This window comes from Strongylocentrotus purpuratus, unplaced genomic scaffold (genome assembly GCF_000002235.5).
Source record: "Strongylocentrotus purpuratus isolate Spur 01 unplaced genomic scaffold, Spur_5.0 spur5_scaffold_18, whole genome shotgun sequence".
Taxonomy (NCBI): Eukaryota; Metazoa; Echinodermata; class Echinoidea; order Camarodonta; family Strongylocentrotidae; genus Strongylocentrotus; species Strongylocentrotus purpuratus.
This window is the reverse complement of record NW_022145603.1, coordinates 20,647,860-20,664,708: the sequence shown is the minus strand read 5'-3', so window position 1 is coordinate 20,664,708 and position 16,849 is coordinate 20,647,860. Positions and strand designations below refer to the sequence as shown.

Here is a 16,849-nt window from a genome sequence, read left to right as displayed (position 1 = left end):
AAGTGAGGTTTCTTTCATTGTTCATTAATCCCTATCCTGGATGTTTACAAACAAAATAATCTAGTTATGAGAATCGGTTTCATATCCGTTTTTGCATGTTGCAAAATTCCGTCACATGTATATACACTGTCGCTCGTATAGTTGGAATATTTTTTTGTTACCCTAATTTTGACAATGATTTATACCTAATAGATCTAGATTCAAAAAATCCTCTATACGGCCATGCATTATGGCTCAAGGCATGGGCACACAGAAAAAAAAAATTATGTTGGGGACCGGGGGGAAATACAATGAATTATTGATAATTTATTGCATTTTTTTTTATTTTTTTTTTTATTTGTGGGAACTGCCCCCTACCCTAGCCCCCACTGCGTACAGTCATGGTTCAGTGGTAAAGCAATGGCCTCGTAACTGTGAGGCCGCAGGATCAAAACCGTGTCGATGTGTATTAGTGCCATTTTATGGGGCATTAATCCTCATTACTGTCATTTATGACTTAAGAGCGTAGGTCCCCTAGTTGATAAGCATAGTAGCATACACATGCGTTAGCAGTCACGCAAAACACACATTGGCAAATTATTATTCAATAAAATCTGAGAATGTATACTACCATCTAGATCTATTCGGAATTTTTAAAACAAATCAAAATAATTCCATAAAATGGGGTAAAACAAAAATATTCCAACTATAACAGAGCGACAGTGTATATAGTAAATTGTTGGTTGTGATTTAAGACTTTAGAGGGTGCGGTGGGGGGGTGGGGCTGAAAAGGGACATCGAACTCACGAGGACCCAGGTGTCATTCCAGTGTAGACAAGCCCATGAGACCGCCAAATCAAATAATATTATCGACGGTACACGACTGACAAAATGAAAGCTTAATTAAGGGTACATAACTGTATAAAATGTTAGTCCCATTGTCCGTCGGAAATGGCCAGTGACCCCTCTGAAAAGTGGGTATAGGAAAGCCCATTAACGGAGGCCTTAATAAGAAATCACTTTTTGTAAATAATGAATACATTGTATTAAAGGGAAAACCAAATTTAACAGCCAGCTACTCCAAAAGAAAACAAGACAATCAAAGAAGCAGACTGTTGAAAGTTTGAATGAAATGACTGTGACCAAAAAATAAGAAAGTTAAGATTTCTGTTTAAAGTTATGCAGACTGGTTTCCGAATATTTCAACACACGTATGTACAAAACGATTGAAGTGTTAGTTTTGTTAATAATGTACGATCCAGGAGGGTCTTAGGAGAAGCAGAATAGTTTTTCACATTCTTCCTTTCCATTCGTTTCCACCTCTCCGCGATCAGTTATTCTAAACTTCTTCATTTAGCTCAAATATCTCATTTATAGTATTCATTCTTCCTTTTGCTATTGCATCTACCTTTTCTAACTATTCAGCAACACTCCTTCACCAACCTATAACTACTTATTTTCTCCTTCCCCTTCATCTCAATCTCTCTCCCTTTTCTCTCTATCTCTTTTCCTCTCTTTCTCCCCTTCTCTTCCTCTCTCACTATCTCTATTTCTCTTTAGTTAGTCTAGATCCACCTCTTCTATCGATATTTCCACACCTCATTCTCATTTTATTTTTAATCTCTCTTTCTCTCTTTAAATATCTCTCTTTACTTTTCACCTCATTCCCTTTCATACCGGACTCACGCTCTCCATCTCGCTCTCTCTCTCTCTCTCTCTCTCTCTCCCTCCCTCTCCCTCTCCCCCCTCCCCCCGCTCTCTATGCTCATATTCACTCTCTCTCTCTCTCTCTATCTACATTTCCATTTCTTTTGCATTATTTTTTTTTTAGATATTGAATACCTCCCTCTCTCTCTCTCTCTCTCTCTCTTTCTTTTAAAATCTCTATATTTCTACTTCTCTTCTCCCTTCATTTTATCTCAGGCACACACACACACACACACTCTCTCTCTCTCTCTCTCACTCTCTCTCTCTCTCTCTCTCTTTCTCCATAACTCCCCTCCATCTTTTTCCCCTCACTCTCAATAAACCCCCTCCCTTTCTCATCCCGTTCTCTCTCTCTCTCTCTCTATCTGCATCTATCTTTCCCTCTCTTCACTAACACATTCTTCTGCTATATAACGACAATCATATAACACCGTAACAAGAAACTCAATGAAATCCGATTAAGTTCCCGTCACACTATGCATTTATTCTACTTTTACTTATTTTCCTCTGCAAGAAATACCCATAACCACAGTACTTCACTTCTAAATGTCCTGAAACGGATTAATTTTTAGCGAAGAAAAACAGTAAGACCAATGAAAACAATACAGTGACCTTTCAGTCTTCTGTTCTAAATACCTGGGCCACTACACATTGCTTTAGAAATAAGTTTACGTAACATTCATGATCCAATATTCGTGCATAAAAGAGTTGATCTCTGTTGATTGCTCAAATTAAGCCGATTAATGGAACAATAAAAAAAATCTACAGCCCTAACATATAGCCTACTTAGAAGTATTATTCTTACATAATTTAAATACATTAAACCACACCGTTTCATTAAAAATAAATCATATTTTTACTGTTATTTTCCTTAAAGTTAATTTTATCACCGTTTTATGAACTACTACACCGTGAGTCCCAGCTCATTCCGACAATCCTTTCTTAAACTTAAAGGGAAAGCAGAGTTCTGCGAAATGTGAAGAATTTAGTCAGCTCGTTCTCATTCTATTTAGGCTATTTCCATAGGGGAAATATAAAAGTGTATCGTAGGAAATATGAGTTGAAATATTTATTTATTTATTATTATTTAGTAAAATAGGACCTCTTCTACAACCTCCCCTAATAATTATGTTGCATGTGAATTCGGTATTTAATTCACCAGCCACCACCCCCACCCCACCCCCCTCCCCCCTTGATGACACAGGCCTGCCGATGGTTTGACCCATGTAGCGTCGGCCTACTGAGCTAGGTTAATCATTAATGTAGCCCGGAATAGTCATCATAATGATAATGAATCAGTTTAGTCTTCCTAAAAGTCACAAAAATGTGTATGGGACCACACAAAATGTGTGTGATCCAGAACCTCAGCTGTATTACTTGTCATTATGTTGAAAATGAGGATGTAAATTTGAAGAGACATCTTCTACAGGATACACTTATTCTATGTCACCCTTTCATAATAGCATAACAAAGAATTTTAAAAAGTCACAATTTTGTTCACGTTTCTCAAAACACAAGCTTCTTGTTTAACCTACGAACGATAGCACCTTCCCGTACGATAAATATATAACTCTACTCTACCAGCTATGGTTTGACCTATGTCACTGTTAGTGGTCGTTATCCGTTGAAGACGTTAAATCAAAATATGTGCTAAATAACCTCACTCTTTTTGGTAGTAGCAGAAGTTGAGGTTGACGTTTTTACCGTTAGAGTAAACGCCTTGGTAAGGGTGTACTGAAGACATATCGTCGTCGTTACTCTTGTCTTCAGTGTCCCAATAAAACCATTCCTTTGAAACAGTCATCCCGTCCACCTATACGAGATACAAATTGTGTAACGTAAGATGGAAATGAAGAAGTACTTAACATGTAGTAATATTAACAATGATCATACTGATAATAAAAAGGATATAAGATTTGTTGATGATGATGATGATGATGATGATGATGATGATGATAATGATAATAATAATTATAATAATTATCTTAATGATCAGAAGAAGGAGAAAAGGAGGGAAAACAACAAAAGTATTATAATAACAAAATACAAGGCGTTGCGATATTATTCACATGTTACTACAATGAAAACAGTTTGTTGGGTTTGTGATGTTTCTTTTGTTTTTTATTAGGGGGGCTTTCTATAGCATTTAAAGTGATACATTTTTTGTGAGATATCTTTGTGAATATGTTTAATACACACCTGCTGGCAATTCTCGAACTGTGAGAAGAGGTAGAAGTTATCATCGGTGGGTAGGAAGATGCCCCGGTCAGTCACACCATCGCTACGGCAACAGAAGTCATATCGGGTGTTAGCACCGAACTGTCCAGACGGCAAGGTCCCACTATTCGAGTTCTTGTTGTCCTTGTCCTCATCATCCCAGTAAATCCAACCTTCGGTGAAGGCTGAGGGAAAAGGTGGAGAAAGGTCAGATAAAGTTTAAAGGTCAGATCAAGTGCAAATTTCAGCTGAAGGTGCCGAAAGGTCAGGAAAGGCGAAAGGTCAAATAAATATGAAAGACAACTCAAGACAAAAGAGTGGATAAAACAAAAGATTACATAAATGAAAAGTCGAGAGCGAAAATTAAGATACAGGTAAATGGTGAAAGGTGATAGAGTGACTTTCTCACAGGCCAAGCCCCGCCGTACGAGTTCTAATTGTTGCTCTTGTCCTCGTCGTTCCAGTATATGTAACATTCATTGAAGGCTGAAGAAAAAGGAAGGGAAGGTGATTTAAAGGCGAAAGGTCAATGAATTAAAACAAACCTAAAAGGTCAGAAAATGGCGAAAATTAATTCCAAGCAGGCAAGGTGCCACCATAAGAGCTTTTGTATCCTTGTTCCCATCGTACCAGTAAATATAACCTGCGAAGGCCGGTGACATAGGTGGTAAAAACGTCTGATAAAGATGAAAGGTCATATAAAGCTGAGAGGTCACAAAAGGTGGAAGATCAGTAAAAGCAAAAGGTCGTTCAAGACAAAAAAAAATGATATAAAAGCGAAAGGTAAAAAACGATTTAAAAGCTCAGCCAATTCTTAAGACAAAACATCAAATAAAGGCGAAATGTCTGATGAATGAAAGCTCAAAGGCAAAAAGATAGCTGGTAAAATTTTGAAGGCAAAAGTGTGATTTTATAGCAAGCATGGCCCCAACGTAAGATGCTCTTCATTATCCCAGTAAAAATAGCCTTCTGCGAAGTCTGGTTGAAACATTAAGGTCAGATAAAGGTGAAAGGTAGGGAAACATGTAATGTCAGAGGAAAATGAAAGGTCGGATTAAGCTAAGATGTCAGCTAGATGATACATGTATAAAGTATAATTATTATTGCGCGAACCTACAGCTAACAAGCTTTGCTTTCAAGTAGGTTCGTTTTTTTGATTTCCTGTTATCAAATCATTTTGCATTACAATGACTAAAAAACAATGTCAACAATATTTCAATGCTCATTTCTGTTATATCATTACGTTTATTATTGTTTGTTATTGTTTATATTATCTGAATAGAATTGAAAAATAAATTCGCTCTGTACCAACAACAAAAAGGTCAGTAAAGGTGAAAGGTGAAACAACAACGAAAGGTCAGTAATGTCAAAAAGATCGGATAAAGGCACAAGGTAAAAAGTCAATCAAAATAATGCTAAACTGTCTGTGATATTTATTTTCAAAAAAGTGAACTTCAATTCGTAAATTATATCTATAAATGTATTTTCTTATCATATTTTGAAATTCTGCATGTAAAAATCCATTCTTGTATACATAATAATGTGAACGATATTATTTAATGAAGGATCCCTGTGGAAGGGGAAAAGAAATGTTTAAAATATAAAATAATGCTAAACGAGTGATGCTTCTGATATAATAACTCTTCAAGTTCAGGTCAGCGCTGTATACACCAATCGGATCACGATGATAAAGATTTGATTTATACACGCCAGTAAACACCAAAGTCCATATCGACAAAAACAATGAAATATGAAATTTAAAGAAGAACCTTTCGGCAAATGCTACATTCTATCAAAATAAACATAATTATGTATGAGGTCGTGTGCTTAGGTGGACGCGTGTGTGTGATGTTGTTAACGGTCTTGTGCTTCTATCGCAAAATTGAATTGGATGAACATCAAAGTCATATACCGACATCGTAAATTACTTTAAAATTGTACAATATCAACGTGAACTACCTGCAGGGCAACTGTCACCGTACTTGAAGATGCAGTAGCTCCCGGGCTGCCAGGTCCACTTCGATCGCTCATCAACATTCGAGACGGTCTTGATACAGAAGTTCATCTGCATGTTACTGGCATAATGCCCTGACATGTGAATAGGATCGCTCCAGCCGTTTTCACCGTCCTTATCCTCTGTATCTTGGTATCTAGATCCCTCGTTCCAGGTGAACTCCGTGTTGGGACAACCATCGTCGGGTTGGGTTAGTCCGTACATGCCATCGGGCCAGGTCAGTGGAATCATCACGTTCGGGTCTGGAAGAAATGAAGAACCGATCGAATTCTATCAAATTCATTGAAATTGATTTGTAAGCAAGCTAGAGATGCTTATCATGTTTATACACACAAAGTTTGGCCAAATTGGTTTCAGTTGGACTAAATATAGCGTATATTTCTTTGTTTTGCATGGTCCCAACACTTCCTTCTTGACATAGTCCCATACCCTTTTTAACCAAGAAGCGTGGGTAATTAAGGAAGCATCTCGTAATCATTTTTCGTCGCAGTCCTACCCGTTTAGCCGTCTGTCTTGATTGAGCCTAACAGGAGTGAGACTCCTGTCAAAACGATCGTCACGTGGGGGCAAACAGAGGGTTTAAGTAGAGGTGTCATGTACGAGTGGTCTAAGCACTTGACTTGCAACTCAAAGGTCGTGGGGTTCGATCCCCGACACGGCACTAATGTTCTTTCCCAATGCATTAATCTACATTTAATTGCAACCCATACCAATTAGGAGAGAAATTGGGACCAGGTCGGATGCTGAAAGCATTTGTGTTAGTATTTGCCCTCACGGTGACCAAAAAGTAGGAATACTCAACAGGGAGTGGATATGGTGCACGTTGTTCGTGAATGAATCCGATGCCCGGGGTTATAATACAATTATGTAAAGCGCTTAGAGACGGCATTCGGTATTAAGCGCTTTACAAATCTGGATTATTATTATGTGGCAATAATTGTAATGAAAGCCTTGTAAAGAGCACGTATCGTCCAGCTCTGGCACTCATGTCGCTTGCTTTAAAAACTATTTCTTAATAAATCCGTTGAAATCTCGAAGTTGGACTGTTTGTAATATTTGCAAATATGAAAAACAGTATACAATCAAACCTTAATCTTAGTGGTCACCTATATTGCACCCCTAATGAAGGAAACATGACTGTGTTGAAGAACCTGTCTACAAAGGCCACCCGTTTACAGTGGCCAGTTTTTGTGTTTGCCTTCAGTGGTAGTCAGGTTTGTTGGTAAGATGTACAAAAACATATTTGGCTACTTTCGCGTAAATTTGCTGAAAATTTAGTCATATCGGCAGTTTTAAGAACTGAATAGAAATCTTGAAATATCCCTGCCAGCAGTATTATTATCTCCAGGGAGTGGGGGGGGAACTTGTGTCCTTCGGCAAGGTGTTTTATCTGCATTGCTCCTCTCTTTCTAGGTTTTAAATGCCTGTAGGATGCAAACGCCATTTAAGTATGAGCATGATTGTAAGCGAACGAGGCGTTATTCGCCATATTGTGCCCAACTCGAACCGGGTTGGCCAATCTCTTCTAATCGATGGCACGTACTAGATGACAACTATAGATAACGTATATCGCGCATGACTATAACACTGTCAGCGGTTGGGTCGGTCACGTACATTTGTAACGGTTGGTCTTAAGCGGTTTATTTGAAAGATTATTATTATTACAAATTTCGAGTGCAAAAAAGAGAAAAAGAAGAAGGAAACAAAACCTACTCTTGCTGTCCTGAATCTCTTTCCACACCGCATAGCCCTTCATAGCCGTCAAGACATTCTCTGCAGCCGCCGCCCTATCCCATGATGCCGTGCAGTGCTCAGAATCGATGTAATCCTGCATCCGGGTCCAGTAATCCTCACCAAATATCTCATGCATGTCGACGAGTATCAAGCTGATTGGCTCTGGAAAGATTTGATTGGATAAGAATAGATTATTTCATTTAATTTCATTTAATATGATTAATTTCGTTTGGTTCGATTCGATTAAATTTTGTTTAATTTGAATTGATTTGGTTTGAATGATTTAATTCAGTTTGATTTTATCTGATTTTACTTGAACGACTTTGTTTTAGTTTGTTAAATTAGATTTTATTTTAAAGATTTGTTGGGAATAAATGGATTAGATGATATTTAATATTTGATTTGATGTTCATCTATTCCATTATGAGATATATGATATGTATCATAATCACGGATTGAAATGATGTCCTCATCATATAAATGTTCATATAATAAGAATTATATTGAAACAAAATAATGATGCGTAATGGAAAACGGTAGCCCAACGGTGATGAGGAAAATCAGAAAGTAATAAGGAGGAAGAAATTATTTGTAGGACAGAAGTGAGAGTATCATGAATAGCACATAAATCGCTTGTTAAAAATGATCCTTACAAAATAGACAAAATAACAATGACGTATGTACATCATTTACATAAAATCAATAAAATCAAGATTCTATTTCTCACCATTGAGGCTAGCGCTTCCAACTCTGTAGGAGGAGTAGAGGCTACCGAAACTGGAGCCACTCTGCATGCCGGCATTGAAGGTATCCATATCAACCGAAAGCGAGGAACTGAAGCCCATATATGACCCTCCAGAACTGACACTACCGCCGACCTGTGAACATAAGATATCCATTATCATATTTGTATTACCCTGTTACTATTATCATTGTTATATTATTCTAGATAGACGGCGCTATATAAATGCATATTATCATCATTATATATTATTATTATTCGTATTAACTGTAGAAGTATAAGTAGTGGTAGTAGTAGTATAGTAGTAGCAGCAGCAGTAGTATAACTAGGAACATAATAAAATTGCTTTAACCACTACCTTTATTTTTTTCTTAGTGGAATCCTATCAGCCGGGTGTTTCATCCAACAGTGGAAAATTAAGTTAATAAATAAATAATTATCTCTATGAATATATCTCTATAAAAATAGGATTTCCCGGCGAAATTGGCGAGTTTGTCATTCGAATTCATTTACTTTGCATTTAAGTTAGCGCAGATCGGCATTGCCATGCCAATTATCATTCAATTTTTCCGTTTGAGTACTTAATTTAGGATTTTGGTCGAAGGGTTTCATGGATCTGTCATTTAATTTAGAGACTGCTCAACGAGCATTCAAATTATTCGTCACTTGTCGAGGCGTCATTTTTATCATTTAAATTCACACCTGACATTCGTATTCGAAATATTTTTATTTAAGTTAGGAATGTTAGGGGAAAGAATGAAACACATGTTGACAGTTTTAAAATAATGCAATTAAAATGCATGATTTGCCATTGGGGTCTATTTTGTTATTCCACTTATTCACCATGTTCAAGACACTGCATATGGGTGTAGTCAGACATTAAGTAAACATGGCAATCTACAAACATATTTAGACCATCAAGTCCGTAGATGGAATTCTTTTTTCTTTTCTTTCTAAACAATCAAACTGAAATGCCGATGAATATCAGATAAATCTGATAAGTATAAGTGTATAAGTGCAAGGAAAAAAATATGATGAAATACACTGTACATGAACAAAACAATCTTGAAAGAATGAGATACAAAAAGTGTGTAATCAACTAGAAATGTATATTGACCATCAATTTAAGTGCACAAAGTGCTAATTTGAATGCTACAAATGAATTAGAAGGCTAGAAGTACACACTCGCGATGTCAGAAAATCGTGTTGCGCCAAATCGAATGACTAAATTGCTAAAGAAGCACATTGTTCATTAATTTAAATGAAACATATATAGATATTAACGAAAACTTCATAGATTTGAAAACTAGTAAAGGGAATATAAACCCGAGATATACCTGACAGCAATAAAATCGTCGAATTTGAACGCAAGACAAATTAATTTACAAACACTCCTATTTTTTCTCTTGAAATGTAGTCTTACATTTGTTGAAGCATACGAGACGAAGTCCGTCCTGTGCTCCTCATAGTTCGAACCCTCCCTGGTTCCTAGATCCACCTCGGTGACGACATGCTGTCAAAATAAAGAACACTCAAAATTAGTTTCCCTCGAAGTTAGGGTCATTTTTTCAATTCAATTCCATTCAATTCAATATATTTATTGGTCCAATGTCATTCAACATGGATATTTGGTTTGGTCACAGGTAGAGTTAAAGGGAGTCACGCGTCAGTTTCCATGTGCAGAAGGCCATAATTCGCTGACACCAGACTTGGTGGGAAAACAATTAATGGGAATACAAATCTGCACACAGCAAACTCGCTGGCTAGTCAAGAATTACCCCATTATCTCTCGGAGAGTCTAGCTTCGGATCCCGCTTCGGGTCGGGTTAGAGAAAAGCAAAGCATTACATAAGGTCGAATGGTCATAAAACTCAAGGCTAACCCTGGTGATTGACAACACCTGTTATTGGGTAAACACCCGAACCGTGTTGAATTCCCCATGAGAGCTAACTACTGAGTGTCTTTATAAAGGCTCGGACAAAGTTCACAAAGAACATAAATATGATACGAAACATCATGGATACATTTTCGTGATGACAAAATACTCTATAATAATGATGATGATCTTTAGGCTATGGCTTCTTTAGATTTCCTTAATTACGTAAGTTAACTCTAATGCGTATTTTTTTTTTTAACTATTAGACATTTATGATAAACATTTATACGTCATAAATTCATACATTTAACAAAAGTAGCCACTGCTTACTGAACAATGAACGTCCTATCAGCATTTGTAGTGTCGTCTATTATTGGAGTTAGTTTCCACAATAGGCTACAATTTTTTCCTTATAATATTTTAAAGAAATTTCTGGAATTTGTTTCGATTTCATTGATTACAACTTTTGACAATTTATATTTTTCTTCTTTTAATTGCAATATGATCAAACTTCCATTTAACTGTTTCATTTATGTAACTGCCTTCATTGAAACCAACTGTTTAACAGGAGCGAACTTTTCATATGAAAAAAATGAGATATTTAATGGCGTTTAACATTTCAAGTAATATAAGCTTATGTATATTTTTTCAAAACCAAAATCTTTGTTCATTGTTTGGTATGCACCCAAATTAGAGATTTTAAAAACAACTTTTATTAAGCTGAAATAATGTAAAAGTGAGCTTTGATAACGTGTAAAAAGGAAAGTGATTTTCATCGTTTAATTGTTCTGCAAATAAAAATAACGCCGAACAGACGTGAAATTTAATTTCGCTTTGTTTTTAAACCAAATAATGAAGAAGAAAAGTGTTTATTTTGGAAACATATGGTGTTCCTTACAGTTCCCCAGGTATCGAGGAAAGTCATGTAGTCATCCTCAGCGTAAGCCGTTGGTAGACTACATGCGGTTGAAACGAATCCATTGTTGAGGGTGTATTTGTCAGGACCTGCAAGCTCCGTCAAGTAACGAGCGTTTCCCATGTTTGATACGGTTTGGTTCGCGTAGTAGATGTAACCCTCGCTGTCCGTTCGCGCTTCAATTTGTTGATAACCTGAGAAAAGTAATAATAATAAAATAATTATGATAATAATGATAATAATAATAAAAAGAAGAAGAAAAAAAAAATCGTATACAAAAAAAAATCACAATAGTGAGTATTACGCTAATGTCTGGCGTGCGTGTGTGTGTGTGCGTGGTTCTTGCTTAAATTTTAAACTGATTTAATTCCCCAAATCGTTTTTAATCGTAATTTATTAATTGTACATGTATTTAGTAAACTGAATTGCATTTTGAGAATTGTTAGTATTGTTTTGAATCAATGAATCAAATCAAATTTAAAAAATACGGGGAAAAAAGTGTGTGTGATTGTCTATATCCCTTTAATAATATATGGCCTACGTATATACTGATGACTCATATTGTATGCTGCATATAATACTTTTGCGATTTATTTCTCATAATTGCATTACAATCTACGAACATTATCATAATAATTTGTGAATTACTTACGGGAGCTTGCGGCGAATTCAACACTAGCAAACAAGCCGCTATATCCACCTGAAAAGAAATGAAGGATTGTTATAAGCATGTGTTGTTATATGAATGATATAAATACTGGTGTATTAGGTTATTCGTTATTTTTACAAGTATCACTGAATGATTAATTGATCAATATACTTATTGGTTAAAGGTAGGCATACGTTGTCCCATTTGCAGGCCCAACAAATGAAAAGTTTAAATTCCAACGGCATTTGAAAGAAAATACTAATTTCGATCTCCCTCAAAACAAAAGGGCTTGATAATGTCTTTTGTGAAAAATATCCGTTAGTTGTCGAATCGAATTTAGCGAGCGCGCTCGTTTAATTAAATAGGCTGATTTTCAGACCCTTGTACCAAATGGTCGTACGTTTTGTGCAGCGCAAAGATCAATCAGTTTAATTTTGGTCATTTCAAGAAGTGGGTTATTAATATAGACAAAAGCTCATGTACCCTTTACAGCTCATGTTATGTATGTTATTACCAAAGAAGTCAGTTAATCACTCAATAGTGTCTGACAGTGAAGTTTAGAAAGTAAACGGGTCTTCTTGCATAATTGGAATACTAGGGAACTGCTTACGTTTAAATTTCACAGATAGGACATATTCATAATTCCTGCAAAGTTCTACAACTTTTGGTGTTGGCTGCAAAAGGGATACACTACATCAGTTATCCATTTCTCGAACCATGCGACAGAAATACATTGACGATTAGGATCGAAGGTGAGTAAGACAGTTATATCTTTGACAGAAATGATGAATTTTGTGGTTCGTGCTTCGATCGAACGCGCATGCCTGTTTCTTAATTACACTCTAATTGGTCAAACCTCTGACCTATGACCTATGAAAAAGAGATCAAAATTATAAGACACTTCAAGAGACTATTTGCGAATGGGTATATAAAGGTAATTTGTGTCATTGAATGTAACATAATTATTAAAGATGGGACCTGAATAAGTTGCCTGTTTACCACCTTCTGCGTTTTTATCATTTACAATGAAATACAGTGCTTCTTGATCACCTTTTATAATGTAAAACTGTATAACCAAGGAGTTTTAAAAGTGGAGTGATATCTAGCTCATTCCCTCTGTACCATCTTCGATGATCAGGCATGTAACTGGTAGACAAAAGATTCGTACCTAGCTACAAACTAACGGCCACTTTGAAAGGGGGTTATGCTTTTGTAATGACAATTACTTTTCGCTACCACTCGTCTAATAATACGAGCAGTACATAGTGTTCACCTTTACAGGAGGCAAGTGAAAGGAAATGGAGCAAAATTTCCTGAAATATTAATCAAAATTATTTGACTGGGCATGTGTGGGCACTAATCTGACACGTATTAAACATCATAAATACTTAACTTGAACAAATAAAAAAATATATTTTCGTGAGCCGGAAGTAATCGGAAACGTGTCAAATTGCAGGTTTTAAGATTTTAACATTTTACTGCTTTTAACAAATTAAAACTGCTATTATACAATGTAAACACTTTTCTTGACACAATTGGGCTTTTTATTCATATTTTATTATCTGTTTGATTTTTCTCTCGTTATTTCATATAAAAAGTGAAATATTAACGATATTTCTTTGTGGAAAAACTAACTTCTCGAGCATAGATGTTGGAGGCTTCGAACCTCGGACATGAAAGGTCACAGCACACCTGTATATTGAATTGCGCAACCTTAGAAAACGGCAGCTGCTTGAAATAATTTGTTGCCAGTTAGGACTCCTGCTCTTAAATCTCTTTGGTATAACCCATTATGCCCATCGAAACGACTGCTGCATAAAAATTATGCAATCATTAATGTATGCAACCGGTACAGTCAATTATGATACACAGGTGGAAATATTCTTTCTTTATATTTATTCTCTTCCGAAATTAATATATACTTTATGATTCATACAGGCATATACATAAGCTTATGCTTGCTTAACCGTTAACGGGATTTAAGTCTTCTTCCTTGTCTTGTGTTCTTAAAAATCATTCATGATTTATACAGCACATGATGTGTTTGAATATTCTGAATACATTTTTGTATTATTCCTTAATACTTCTCGGTACTTTACGTAGTTTTTAGATTCTTTCGATTTCGATTAATAAACTTTCTATGCCATCATATTTGTAAACCGCATAGAGACATGACTTTGTTTTATTATGCGCTTCAAAAGCATAATTCACTTTTTGTCATTATCATTATCATTATTATTATGATAATCATTATTATTATCATCACCAAAATTATTTTCATTATCATTATTGTAAGTACTATTATCATCGTTACTATAATAATATCGCTTTCTCTTGTTATATACACTGTTGGTCATAATGGTGGAATATTTATTTTTACCCCAGTTTAGGGAAGGATTTTAAAAAACTATTTATTTCTAAAAGATCTAGATAATGGCATACATTCTGAAATTTTATTGAATATTAATTTGCGAGTGTTTGTTTTGCGTGACTGCTTAATCATATGTGTGCTACTATGCTAATCAGCTAAGGGACCTACGTCCTTAAATCACAATTGACAGTAATGAGGATTAATGCCTCACAAAAGGGCACTAATAAAGCTGATCGACACGATTTTTATCCTGGGGCCTCACAGTAACGAGACCATTGCTTAACCCCTGAATCATGACTGTACGCAGTGTTTGCTAGGGTACGCGGCCCCTTCGACAAATCCCCCAAAACAAAGAAAATGCAATAAATTGTCAAAAATTCATTGCATTTCCCCCCGGCCCCCAACAGGAAACATTCCTCTGTAGGGCCATGCATTATGGTTCAAGGCATGGTCACACAGAGGAATTTTTCCTGTTGGGGGCCGGGGAAAAATGCAATTTATTGCATTTTCTTCGTTTTGGGGGATTTGTGGGGGCGGCCGCGTACCCTAGCAAACACTGCGTACAGTCATGATTCAGGGGTTAAGCAATGGTCTCGTTACTGTGAGGCCCCAGGATAAAAATCGTGTCGATCAGCTTTATTAGTGCCCTTTTGTGAGGCATTAATCCTCATTACTGTCAATTATGATTTAAGGACGTAGGTTCCCTAGCTGATTAGCATAGTAGCACACATATGATTCAGCAGTCACGCAAAACAAACACTCGCAAATTAATATTCAATAAAATCTGAGAATGTATGCCATTATCTAGATCTATTAGAAATAAATATTTTTTTTAATCCTTCCCTAAACTGGGGTAAAAATAATTATTCCACCATTATGACCAACAGTGTACATTTAATGATTTAAACAATCATGTAAATATGAAGGAAAAATGAGTAAAATACATAATTGCTAGACTTTAGATTGAAATTGAAATAACTCACCACCAACATCCACCTGAGATGAAAGCTTCTCGGCATAACTGGAAGTACCATGAAAGGTTGTCGCTGAAGATGAGGTATAGGCGGCGTCCCGAAGTACATAGTTAACTTCGTCTGGGATCTGGTACTTTTCATCGTTAGTGATCTTACCCTCGTCGTACGTCATGACGAAGATCGACCGACTAACCAGGAGTCCGGGGTCGACGCCCCCGGTGGCCATGTCGCCCCCCTCAGGGTTCCCCTCGATGATGTTATACCCGATACCCAGGAAAGTGACGCCGCTGGGTATCGGTAGCTGCGCAGAACACCTATGCGCATCCTGAAGAAGTAGAATCACGAGAAGGATGACTGGGGTAGACTTTTTCCCGCCAAACATCTTGGCTCTTCTGCGGAATTTACCTTGAAATAGCTGACATGGGAGAGAAAACGAGAAGTTGACATCGAGCAAGGATTTATGTTTTTCAATCAACAGGAAAGAACGTAAAAAGGGATGAAATCTGAAGTAAAACAACAAACTGACATCGAGCAAATAGTTCGGTTTTTCAATCAGTAGGAAAAAATAAAACTATTATTTTAAAATATAAAATAGAGGAAGACGTTGACATCGATCGACGATTTGTGTTTTGAAATCAATAGGAAAGAATGAAATTATTTGAAATGGGATATAAAACTACAATTTGAAATCGAGAAAGGATTTATGTCTTCTAATCACACTCATTCATAAAGAAAGAGTTTTTTGTTTTTAGGTTCGCAATTGAAAGGAAAATTAGCGATCAGTCCGGCTCAATCGCATCAAGAGTGAAGATATCTAGAGCCTCGGCTTTTTTAAGAGTGGCGATTGGTTCACATCAATTATATAATGAATTAACATCGATGTTAATTACAATTATGTTCATAGAAATAGGCAATTCTAACAGTGGAGTTAACTGGAGACAGATCACTGAAGACAGAATTTACCAATGGGTCTTACGTTGACCGGGGTAATAGTATAGTTGTAAAGCGCTTAGAGACATTTGTATTAAGCGCTATATAAAAATTAAATATTATTATTATTATTTATTGATTTACTAACAGAGATAACGATATTTATACAGATCTAGCATAATCACTAAAAAGGGAAGTCAAGATGACTTGGAGGTATAGGCCTATAAAGTTGCTGAAATCCATAGGCAAATATCTAAATCAAGAGCCAGCTCTCATGAAGCACTGAAGTATAATAACCTGAAATATTACCAAAGCATTGGTGACAAAAAACTGATGAATTATTAAGGTTCTAGCCGACTTACCTCTGAACTTCCTTGCGTCGCAAAGGTGCGCCCAAAGACGATTTCTGTGAAGAAACAACCCCTTTTATAGGACTTGGACCGCAAAATTCGTCCGGGCTGTTCAACCCGTTAAGCTCGTCATCTTGATGAACCAATCATGAGCGCCTATGCGTCGACCTTGAGCCCTGAGAAAACTCTGTTACGTAACAATATGCAAACTGTAAATATACTGTTAACACATACATTATTCATACCCTTACTAAGTTTGTACTTTTTTAAGTGTGTGTCAATTGGATTTCTTGATACTGTGGCATATTAAAGCTTACATCTAAAACTATAAACAAAGGCTCTAATCCAACCAGTTCACCTTGCATTCTTGGTTTACGAAAAATAGAAAGA

At 36.2% G+C, this 16,849-nt stretch overlaps 1 protein-coding gene across 1 annotated transcript; it reads right to left on the bottom strand.

Annotated features, from left to right (window-relative positions):
* Positions 1–2,922: 2,922 nt before the first annotated feature.
* Positions 2,923–16,538, bottom strand: LOC582480. Its single transcript, XM_030989426.1, has 10 exons — positions 16,472–16,538; positions 15,189–15,594; positions 11,838–11,885; positions 11,168–11,379; positions 9,817–9,906; positions 8,379–8,529; positions 7,631–7,813; positions 5,863–6,159; positions 3,886–4,088; positions 2,923–3,499 (listed from the first exon to the last, which is right to left on the bottom strand). The coding sequence occupies exons 2-10, from the start codon at positions 15,559–15,561 to the stop codon at positions 3,347–3,349; spliced, it is 1,710 nt and encodes a 569-aa protein (XP_030845286.1). The 5' UTR covers positions 15,562–15,594; positions 16,472–16,538; the 3' UTR covers positions 2,923–3,346.
* Between the last annotated feature and the right edge of the window lie 311 nt (positions 16,539–16,849).

What these genes read in the sequence shown, in the direction of transcription:
- LOC582480 (XM_030989426.1), bottom strand. Translation starts at nt 15,561, where the DNA reads ATGTTTGGCGGGAAAAAGTCTACCCCAGTCATCCTTCTCGTGATTCTA. An exon ending in TCCTCGATACCTGGGGAACT is followed by an intron (nt 9,907 to 11,167) that starts GTAAGGAACACC and finishes TTATTTTGACAG; the next exon opens with CATGTCGTCACCGAGGTGGA. An exon ending in AGTTCGAGAATTGCCAGCAG is followed by an intron (nt 3,500 to 3,885) that starts GTGTGTATTAAA and finishes TATCTCGTATAG; the next exon opens with GTGGACGGGATGACTGTTTC.